Source organism: Nannobrachium achirus (assembly GCF_963921795.1).
Source record: "Nannobrachium achirus genome assembly, chromosome: 3".
Lineage (NCBI taxonomy): Eukaryota > Metazoa > Chordata > Actinopteri > Myctophiformes > Myctophidae > Nannobrachium > Nannobrachium achirus.
In genome coordinates this window covers 27,084,620-27,096,602 of record NC_137812.1, presented here as the reverse complement: position 1 = coordinate 27,096,602, position 11,983 = coordinate 27,084,620, and the positions used below count along the sequence as shown (strand labels likewise).

The window sequence follows — 11,983 nt, the reverse complement described above, 5'->3', positions numbered from 1 at the left end:
TATAGCAGGTTAATACAAAAAATTATAGGCAGTAGGTATATTAGGCCTATGGTCGACTATGACATCAAGGAATTTTAAGTAATAAGTTGCTATAACCCCATCGCCCGCCCGTCCCACATTGTCCCACACAAGCGGTACTTCTGTCCCTCAAATGAACAATTTGGATCTGGTCACCCTACTTACAATATGTAAACTTTATGAACTTTATTACAAATACGTTGGACATACAAAGAGTAACCTACAATTTTAATATCTAGCCATCAAAAACTACTAATATTTAAAGGGGTAATTAAAGGAGGTCCTGTTTTGCATATTTGGAATTAATATAATATATCAGTATTCCAATAATCCTGTGGGCCGCATTAAGTGAATGTGGATGCAGTGCATGTGTCCCTGGGCCTCCAATGGCACTTCATTTCAAAAAAGTTGCTGACCCCTGCTGTAGACCTGTGTGTGCGCGTGCGTGCGTGCGTACATACATCGATGTGTGTTTATTAACAAATAGGTTACTGGTAATATTAGCCTTTTGACAACAAAATGAATGAATTGAATGCACTTGCAGTCTGCAGATAACACGATTGTGGTGCCTTTGTTAGCCTATATGTCCCATATACACAGCAAAAAAAAGTAGTAAAAGTAAAGTGCGGTCCTGCTACCCTAGCAGCATTGTGCTACGTCAACTACTCAAGGAGGAGTCACCGCACATAAACCCTCTACAGATAAAAACAGTAGCAGGCAGTTTACCATCACGAGCACGGTGCGCTTGCCCTGCCTGTCTGTCTGTCTGTCTGTCTGTCTGTCTGCCTGCCTGCCTGCACTAGAGCTGATACAAACTTTTCTTAACGTAAAACTGCAAGACCTTTCGCCTCATTATTGGCCCTACAATGCGACCAAGTTCCAACTGAGAAATAACGAATGAGTGACCATGCCTCTCTGATATGACACAACAACCACGGACAACGGTACAACTTCTGCTTCTGGTTGTGAGCTGCAGAAAGGACCGGGGCGTTTATGATTCAGGTACAGTTTCGGTTATATTCTCACTCTCACGTGTCCTGCCGGCCCAGTACAACAAGGTGTGTGCATATTATGATCTGGGTCACACTCGCACGCTATGCAAACTGCGCGATTAGGCTACGTGTCATAATTATGTCAACTTTTCTCATAGTTTGTAAATGTATTTGACCGTGATAGTATAGGCGATTACAAAGTATTGCGTCCTCTTCCAGGTGTAGCCTATAGGGAAACCGAAAGTTGGGGCGGATTAGTTCAGTTTAAATAATTGTATTTAATACACATAACAGTGACGGTAAGCAGAAGGTGCACATTGTTTAACATTTAACCATGCAGTACGTCTTGCACATTTGATTTTACATAGGTGGTAGCCTATATGCAAATTATATCTCTGATCACAAGCTGAAGGGCTCTGAAGATTTTATACTCAAGATAAATTAGGCTAACAGCAGGATTACAATACGTTCAAATTCCTAAATTGCTCATATTACATGATTACTAGCCTCGGAAACCCAGACTTTTACATGATTACAAACATGCACTGTTAGAATTCATATTCCTAAATGACTATCAAGCAATCAGTCTGCAGGAAAAAGTTCAAGGTGATACCACAGATGAGATTTAAACAGGGCAACAGATATGAGACAACTTAAGATATTTACATATTTATACAACAATATCAGTTGCCTTAAAATGAGAACAGTTCTGGAAAAGCAGCATGCATCATGAGTGCAGGAAGTTAGTTGTACAGACTGTATTGACTGTGTCTGGTATATTATTGGCCTTTATGTAAAATCAGCTATATTTGCAATGGTCAGGATTTGCAAATATCATTTAACTGAAATTAATTACATTTGTTTGTAGATCTTCGAGCTTGGGCGAATTTACCAGGGTGGACTCTTTACATTACAAAAAACGTTATACTAGATGTGTTTTTCGGAAGACTTCGCTCCAAATCGCCCCAAATCTAACATATTTATTGTTTATGAGAATGCCAAATTATAACATAGTAGTGGTGTGGGCAATTCTTTTTTCTTCTTTTTTTAAGTCACATTGCCCAGCCCTAATTTGTACAGTTTTTCCCTCGTCGTTTGAAATTCCAGCATTTAAACATAACTGTTGCTCTGTCTTTAACACCCAGATCTTCAATACATTTTAAGGCACATTTCTAATCAAAATGTAGTTTCATGTTGGCCCTCAGAGTGATAGGCCTACAGTGACAGTATGGGCTAAAGCCTCTCATTCATTACAGGGAAAGTAATAGATAACAGAACTAGGTTAACTGTTTAGTTAACTGTTTAGTACAATAACAGGATATTCTGTTGTTGCAGGGTTGCCTAGAGCCTGTAGAGCGACATTAATCCTAAAATATTTAACTCCCTCCCAGCCGTGTGTGTGTGTGTGTGTGTGTGTGTGTGTGTGTGTGTGTGTGTGTGTGTGTGTGTGTGTGTGTGTGTGTGTGTGTGTGTGTGTGTGTGTGTGTGTGTGTGTGTGCGTGCGTGCGTGCGTGCGTGCGTGCGTGCGTGCGTGCGTGCGTGCGTGCGTGCGTGCGTGCGTGCGTGCGTGCGTGCGTGCGTGCGGCTATGTGTGTGAGAGGGAGAGAGAGTGAGAACAAGGACACAATCATCATGTTCTGTGTAGATGCATTGTAAATGCACTTAATGTGTAAACAAAAGCATATCTTAAGCCACGTACGCACTACAGTATATACCTTGTTGTAGGCCTATAACAAATAGCTCAAATAGCTGATCTACAAGCTTGTGGAGCTTGTAGAGTTATTATTATTATTTTGATATGACATGAAATACCCAAAATATGGACACCAGGGTAAATGTAGTTAAATTATTTTGATCATGCTAATATCTATTTCACACTCAAAGGTTGGATACAATACTTGTGTTGCTCATTATTTGACTGCTGGCGTGAGTGTTTGCACAGAGAGATAATTTACTGGCTCCAAAGTGGAACAAGGTGTCCCTTGCTCTGCTGCTGGTGCCAGTGGGATCGCACTCATCTTACCAGCCCTCTTTCACCAGGGTTTAGAGATGTTCCAGTTCCATTGGTATATTTCTGTAACAAGACTACAAAAGAAGAAGTAACACCTTGCTGTAATGTAACTTGATACTACTCACAGTTGGCATGTGCGTTCAAAAGAACTCAACAATAGAATGCTGAATGTATGCACACTACACAAACCTGAGTCTTAAGGTAACTCTGACAGACAAAAATGGACCTTTACACATAACTTATTAACCCGTTTAGACCTGAGGCCGATTCTAAATCCTTATCTGAAGTTTTCAGAAAAACGTACAAAACAAAACAATTATGTTGTGCTGTACTGTACTAGCCTGGGGCCAGCCTAGATACTAATGCATCTAGCTAACTAACTGCAGTATCTATCATTCCCTCCTTGTTTTAACATGGCTGGGATTTCTAGCTCAGCTAGGCTAGTACTGTACAACAACAACACGTGTTCTCGTCCTGCAGGGTAAAAAACACAAAAAGGGGTTCCTGTCCTTAATGAACTTGCAGGCAGGATTAAATCAACACTCTTTTCCTGTATTTGTTTAGTGATACTGATAAACTGTATACAGTACTGCCATGGACGTATTGAGTCCACTTCCATTGTGAATAAGAGTTCCTCTTGTACCTGTGTGCCATGTATCAATAGTTCCGCTATATTAGTTCCCAAAATCATATATTTTATAGCTCTTCTTTTCTGCTCTTTTTGTTTTATTGTTTTCGTATGCAAGTTTATTTCCTGTTGGCGTGTTTGTGGATATCAGCAGATGACAGCAAGTGTCCCTGTTCTGGCACATACATTCAGCGAAAACCGAAAATTAGGGAGAGTCAAGCAGAGTCAAGAGCCACAACACCAGAGTTTGGCAGAGCTTTATTTAAATTTTCTAGCAACTGTCAGACTGTTGAACAAAACCCAAGCCTGTCTCCTCAGTGCCTCTCAATTGCGCATTACACTGAAAGCTCCTTTACATTTTGATCTAGGACTTGTTTTGATCTGTATGACACTGACGGGGGGAGGGGGGAGGGTTGGTGGGTAAACCACCGCTCAGTTCACACGGGTGTGATTTTTATGATCCTTTCTGTTATTCTCCCTTCTTTATGCTATTGTAAACTGCAACAGTCAAAGCCAGTATAACTAATAACTCCACCTTACTTTTGTGTTGAAATACTAGAAGGTCTAGTTTAGAGCCCTGGGGGACCCCGTTCAACTAAGTATAGGGTTAGGTTTAAGTGCTTATGTTGGACCCAAGCTGTTCCCTAGCAACGCAGTTCCACTGGGAAGGTCTATCTATGGTATAGTTGCATTCTTCTTTATCAGTGACTGTCTTGTTGCTTGTATGTTTGCTTGATCTTGTCCTTTTTTGTAAAGCACTTTGGAACATTGTTTTGAAAGATGCTATACACATAAAAGTATCATTAAACCTACTTAGTTACTTACTTATTATAAAAGTGTTATTATTACTATTATTAGCCACACTAGTGGTTGTGGGGCTCTAACCACCGTACCTTAGCATCCCTGTACATTCACAAAAATAGCTGATAATTATACAAGCTCTCAACATGACCCGTTTTCGGACACATTGTGAGCTTGTAGATGGGCAATGTTTGGGTGAGAGGAGATTTGGAGTAAAGAGCAGAACAGAGTCAATTCAGTTTACGTTTACTAGAGGGTTTAAGTGGCTATAGGATGGTTATGTCAGTCAGTTTGTTCATTGATTGGTCGTTCATTCCATCCAACATGTCTAGATTTCATGGGATTTGCGGTGTGCCTTCCTGCTCCCCCAGAGGTTGATCCCTACTGATTTGGCTGGTGACTCCTTGGCCTTTTGTCTAGCACCACCTATAGGCCAAGATTTCCACATACAAGCTATATTTCGAAACAGAATGGGTGAATTATTGTGAAATGTACCGGACGTTTTGCTGAGCATCGTGGATGAACCCTTCTAGCACCACCAGTTTTTCATGTGACAGTAAAAGGCAGCTTTATTGAAGATATAGAATATTCAAAGCCATAAGCATTCATTTCACCCACAGCAGACAGATAATGGGTTGCATTCTGGCTCCCTGCCATAGTGGCTAGAAACAGGTTAGACCTGTGCAGGCAGGCCTAATGATTCTTACCTACATTTTTATCAGAGCCAGATTCTGTTTATTTGACATGTACTGTACCAACTGTACTCACACAAAGAAACCGGTGTGCAGCAGTAACACATATTTAATCAATTGATAAAGGCATTCATGTTTAATGCCGTTGGAGAGGTGTATTCGACTTCTTCAAAGAACCACACTTTAAGTATATGAGATACTTAAAGTGTGGTTCCTGTGGAAATAAGCCTCGGCTTTCTAGGATCTCCTTTTAGTTGACCTTGTACCAGTGATTTGTACTGTCATGAAACTGTACTTTTTTCTATTGCAAACTTCTAATAAATTCTTCAATCAATCAATCAGAGAAGCTCCTTTAGTTACAGACATTTAACTTGTGATGTTTCCTTTTCTTTTTCATGCTCTCTTGAAAAGTATTTGAAGTAATTAACAGTGTCTCCACTACAACTTGGAGCCATGCTACAGTATGTGAACATAGATACATTATTTGATCCAACGGGCAACACAATGGTTCACTGTCCCAGAATGGCATGGGTGAAAGACATGGAATCTCATAGATTCGCAAAACAAACAAGGCTATTATTACATGTTTTTAACCCATTCCACCCCTACTGGTAAGAACCATTCTAGATCAAGGTCAATGACTAATTCTTCTGTCACATTGTAGCCTAGAGCTCATTGCATTATTTTTTTGTGGTTCACGGTTTTTGATGCTTGTGAGGAGAAACCCTTTGTAGATTACACATTGTATTGGTACGTGTTAGATACACATTTTTAAAAATCCCAATAATGTCTAGGCCTGGGGCGGTATGGACATTTTGTTACCGCGATTACGTCTTCCCATTTACCGCCGGTACTGCGGTAATTACCGCACCCCCGTATCTATTAATTAAGGTTCGGCGATAAGCCAAAATATTGCAATCATCTTCCCAAAAGTCGCCTCTCCACAGCCTGACTGCCCGAGTTATACTTCTCCGTACAGCACAGCGGGTCTGGCTTTCAAAGGAGCAGATCTACAAGCTCACAACACATCGCATCCGCGACGCGTTCTGAGCTTTTAGATCGGGTTTACCATAGTAACGTAGGCTAGCTACTTGGGCTTTTCAGACACAAACAGCTGTGTGAACAAACCAGAAGAGGAAGGGTAGTCAGATCGTGTACAGTGATTCTGTAAACTCACGTCACGTCTCAACTCTCAAATCGCAGTGATTGAGTGCTGCTATATACAGGTTTTAGTTACAAGACTTGACAGAAAAGGTTATAAAATCGCCGACGCGCCGCCGGACGGGGCACAACGTGCGACGCGGTGGAAAAAGTAAAATAGTTTCATTTTCGGTTTTAGTCCACGCGGCCCGCGCTCCGCCAGTAATCCGTATGAATAAAAAAAGATATGCCACAACACAAGGTATGTATTAACATCCTTGTGTCGAGTGGATTACAGAGAAAGTTTATGCTGCTCCGTCATATAGAGTTGTGCTCCGTACTCTACTGCCCTGTGCACTGTGTGCAGGTCTGTGTCTGAGTGACGTATGTGGCTTCCAACGTGTGGTACACGGCCCAGAGCAGAGCGGCATGGAGCGCATGCGGTCCTCGCTTCTCCCCCGTTTTAAAACTCGCTTGTTTTCCAATAAAAAATAGACCTTTTTTTTGTCTTTTTACCGCGGTAAGCACAATGACACCGCGGTAGACCTCGGTATACCGCGGTACGGCGGTACGGCGGTTACCGCCTCCAACCCTAATAATGTCCTGTCAATTTTACCTGGCTTGTGCCACCAGTGTTACCAAAAAGTAAACATACAATGTAGTGGTAGTGTGTACTGTCTGATTCACAGTGTGAATGTGCTTCATTACAGGTGGCTTGATAATGTACTAGGCCCCTGGGGATGTTTACCAACCAACTGAACCACATGGCGTGAATAGAGCTCTGGGCAGTCAACGGACCAAGCATCTCCAACCAGTCAGGTAAAACCAGGTCTTCACATTCTGAAAAACTCACACAGGCAAAATATTGAATAAAAGAAAACAGAATAAAGACAGAATTTGGAACAACATGCAAATTTTGAAACCAGAGAAGCTAAACAATCTAGACCTAATCAGGCAAATGTTCATACTTTATATATTAGTTAAAAAGTATTGGATGATTTTGACCAAATACCCTGTACCCTGCCTATCAACAGAACCTATCAAGTTCACACAGGGATACGATGAGCATAAGGTGACTTCACATTCACATCTCTCAGAAACACTGAGGAACTGAAATCTGTCCATTTCCTTCTACTGCTGTGCAGATTAAGTCTTACATAGCCTACATATTTGCAAGTGCTGATGACTTAATATTGCTATTTGTGAATGTGAACCCATCATTAGGCTACTCTGAAGACTTTTGAGTTGACACATGCCAGACTGCCAGTGTTTCTCACTAAAACCAGACTCATCAGGAGCAGAAAATAAAATGTCCTATCCTAGTGTTTGTATTTAAAGAGAGCAGGGTGGAGAGCAAAGTGTGGCACTAGTAGGTAAAATCAACAATAGAGTGACTGTTGCTACAGTGCCAGAAAGTGCAGTTCTGTTGTGCGTATGTAGGTTTTCTATTTTAAGCAGGTTGATGTTTAATGTGCAATGTCATTCGAGGTTAAGCTTCATTCCCTGTTTTCAGCTGTTGGGATTTTCCTGTCATGGTCATGTGAACTCACTTAGTCAGGAGCCACATGGGTCAGAAATCACTTATTTACAGTAGTGTTATTTTAGAATTCCTTACATTGAATTGCATGCCAATGGGATGAATATCATGCCAGATTAAAACAAATCTAAAATTAAATAATAATTATAATTATATTAAAAGCTTGAAAAGCTTTAGTGTTAAGATGCATGAGCACCTTTGTGTGTATGGAGTCTATAGGCCATGACTTAATGCTGCTGGTAAATTGGTATCATGAGCATGTCTAAATGGAATCCCATGATGCCTGGCTGCCACCATTGTTGAAGGAAGAGAGGAGAGAGCAGGAAATATGCGCATCGGCCCATTCCTGCAGGACTACCAAATCTGTTTCCACACATTCCACACTCTTGTCTTCCGATCTTCTTAAGAAAACAGACTTGCTATGTATCTACATATACCCATGTTCTATCCTGAGTTTGTTGTAAGTGCTCAGAGGCACTCTTATCTGCCAACTTGTAGGCTGCTGTTTTTGTGTCACATTTTAATGATCTTACCTCTGTTCCTCTCTCTTTCCAGGCCCAGAGAGGAGGCACCAACATGCCCACCAGCCGCAGGAAAGCCAGGGTGATCTGCATGATATTGGTGCTCAACGTTTTCATCTGCATCCTGGTGGTGGTGTCTCGAAACCTGGGCCAGGACAAGAGTGATTGGCGAAAGGTCCGGATTCCATCCAAGAGGTTCTGGCGAAGACAGGCGCTAAGCAAGTCCTTCTGGAACAAGGAGCAGCAGCACCTGGATTTCTTTTCCAACCCCATCCTCTCATCAGCCCTCTCCAATGCCTCCCTCCTCGACCTGCCGGATTGGCTGAACGACACAGCGCCCCTCAACCCATGTGAGACGGACGGCCGCGTGTCCACTCAGATCTCAGACTTCAACACGTTACCGCAGCGCTTTCAGGACTTTTTAAGGCACATGCGCTGCAGGACCTACCCCATGTTGATCAATCAACCCCACATATGTGATAATAAACCCTACCTCCTGTTGGCTATTAAGTCGCTGGCTCCGCACTTTGATAGGCGGCAGGCCATTCGTGAATCCTGGGGGCGGGCGGGGGTCGTAGCCAATCGTTCTGTGGTAACGGTCTTCCTGCTAGGAAGCGCCACGTCGGTTGACTTCTTCCCTGACCTGTCGTGGATGCTGGACCATGAGGCAGAGCTTCACAGGGACATCCTCCAATGGGAGTACAGGGACACCTTTTTTAACCTGACCCTTAAGGAGGTTCTTTTCCTGGATTGGGTCAGCCAACACTGTCCCCACGTGCAGTACATCCTTAAAGCTGACGATGACGTCTTTGTCAACACTCCGCAAATCATTGATTTCCTGGAAGGTCTCCCAGAGGCCAGAGCCACAGATCTGTTCATAGGTGATGTCATCGACAACGCGGGCCCTCACCGGGACCAGAAACTCAAGTACTTCATCCCGGAGAGCGTGTTTGTTGGACAGTACCCTCCTTACGCTGGGGGTGGAGGATACTTGTATTCGGGCGAACTGGCGTTGCGTCTCAGCGCAATATCTCGACAGGTGGCCCTGTACCCTATTGACGACGTCTATACAGGGATGTGTCTGAGAAAGCTGGGCCTCGTCCCAGAAAAGCACAAGGGCTTCAGGACTTTTGGCATCGAGGAGAAGTACAGGTACAACCCGTGCATCTATAAGAGCCTAATGCTGGTGCACAGTCGGACGCCACAGGAAATGATCCAGATATGGTCTTGGCTTGTCGATCCCAACGTAGAGTGCCAGTGAGCATTCATATCAATCTATGAAGAAGTGTTGCATTTGCTACATACTATTGTTATTGGAGTCCTTTTAAACTTGTACGGTTGTGAAAGAGTGAACTCTTAAGATATCTGTTCAGGTTATCGTTCAGAAGTGATGAAAATCACGCAAAAGTGTTCTCTTTACCATGTGATCTAATTAGTCACGTTTGAGACTATGTTCAGAGAATCTGAGCTCTGAAACCTCAATTTTAAATCTACTGTACAGTCTGTGGGCAAGAATAATAGAGTTACCTCTTGCTATATGAATGGAATGTGAAAAATCGGTGTAGCTGCAGCAACAATCTCTTTTTCTCTTTACTTACATAAACTGAAGATTTGTTCGACTTCTAAATGATATGAATGTTCAACATTTCCTTTGTTTTCCACTCACTGTGTAGCTGACAGAACAAGGTTTTGGTTGTACAGAGCTACTCCCAGGGTAAATGTGTGTAACTATAACTATAAAGCAGGGTGGTGAAGCAATAGTATGAACGCTCAATAAACCCTTCCCTGGATAAATAAATATTTGAAAAACAACAAAAATGTAAAGCAAACAAGAGTGACAGCTGGCTCAGGAGGTATGGCTCCTGAATTTGTGTGAAACCGTTGAGCAGGTTAATCGGTGCCTTGCATGGTTGCCTCTACTGTCAGTGCGTAGGTGTATAAGGTTCATGGGTCTAAGTTTATTTTAATTGTCACATGCACTAAAATACAGATGTGGTAACATTGCACCTGCGCGTAAACACACACACACACACACACACACACACACACACACACACACACACACACACACACACACACACACACACAAATGAATGTAACACATTTTAAAGCACTTTGGAGAAAGAGGCTATATAAATGCAGACCATTTGCCACAGAACAACTCAGAAAAAAGGAAGTTGGTCATTCAATTACACCTAAGCTCTTACTACAGTACATGGTATAATTTCCTCAGTATTCCGTTTGGGGAGAGTGTGTTACGCTCTCTCTCTGTAGTGCCCGGTATTTTTTATTTAATGACATGAAAGTGCTGAAGACACAGTTGGAAAGGTGCTGGTGAGATCTGATCTTAGACCAGCAGGTCAGGAATACTGTACATGTTATTCTGTAGGGGAAATTAGCAACTACTGCACCATATGTTTTACTACTGAACTCGCCTGTAAAATTGGAGGTTAGTCGTTGTCTGGTTCGACTGTATTCGCTCAGCATTATGTTTTCATGAAGTGACATATCAAGGCGTTTTATGAATTGAATGAATTTTGCTGTTGGTTTTACCCACTGCAGCTTACAAAAAGTGTGCATGGTGGGTTCCGTGTTACATATTGGCTCTTGGAAAAGCTGGACCATGTGACCCCATATATGTCACTCTAATCACTTGACTTGACCCTAGACTGTATTTATGATATTGTTTTTTATTTACCACTACTTGAGACTTTAATTTTGATGATGAAATTGTACATTTTGTGATTATTGTCAATTGACTATTTTGTTTTGTTACCAGCTGTCATTACAGTACACAGTATGCTATCAATGTGAGATAAATTGCTGCTGTAATTGTGTGCATGCGTGTGCGACTGCGTGTGCGTGTCTAAAGTGAGTTTGACTCTTTGTGTTCATAAGTCCATGATAACTAGCATCAAGTCTCATTTGGAGTTGAGGGTGGCCTTTATTATCTGTGTTTGTTTGTCAAATCGTTTAAGTCATCTTGGGAAATAAATACCTGGATATTTTTGTATGATAATTCATTTGAAAAAATTAATCTGTGAATTTCTTTTGCTTCTTTTTGTGACTGGACAAAAAAGTGATCATCAATGGCTCTATGAACAGGGGCAAGTTTCATTTGCCATGTGTGGTCTCAAGGAAAACAAAATAATGTATTTATCATAGTTAATTTGTGGTGATATACTGTACAGTAGATTGGAGTTCAAGTTCAAGTGTATTGTCACATATATTCTACATTTTAAAAACCTGCAGCGATGCTTTAGGTTTAAACACGCCTCTGCTACCACTCTCACAAGGCTATCCACAACTTTTTTCCAACGTCCCATCGTGCATTGCGCAGAAGGTGTGCGGCAGCTTCCGGCGCCGCAGCCGAGTGTGATCTACAAGCTCACAACGGTTGCATCTGCGACGCGATGTGAGCTTGTATGTCAGCTGTTCTCCGGAAATGTCCCACAGATAATGCTACAGTAAATTCTCACGATAGGAACACTTTAGATTTATGATAAGAACTCTTTAACTTACTCTAGATACTTTTTTAATAGGATCATAAGTTCTTACAACTTGCTTTCTCTGAACCTGCCACTTCTCTCCGCCCCTCACTCCAAACTTTGGAGAGATGTCTGTTCATAATATTATGCTACAT

The 11,983-nt window shown here is 42.0% G+C and overlaps 1 protein-coding gene across 1 annotated transcript; it reads left to right on the top strand.

The window, feature by feature from the left end:
- Window positions 1-867: 867 nt before the first annotated feature.
- On the top strand, window positions 868-11,276 carry b3gnt2a (UDP-GlcNAc:betaGal beta-1,3-N-acetylglucosaminyltransferase 2a). Its single transcript, XM_080721062.1, has 3 exons — window positions 868-1,020; window positions 6,993-7,101; window positions 8,375-11,276. Exon 3 carries the CDS (start codon window positions 8,396-8,398, stop codon window positions 9,599-9,601), a length of 1,206 nt encoding a protein of 401 aa, XP_080577188.1. The 5' UTR covers window positions 868-1,020; window positions 6,993-7,101; window positions 8,375-8,395; the 3' UTR covers window positions 9,602-11,276.
- The last annotated feature ends 707 nt before the right edge of the window (window positions 11,277-11,983 follow it).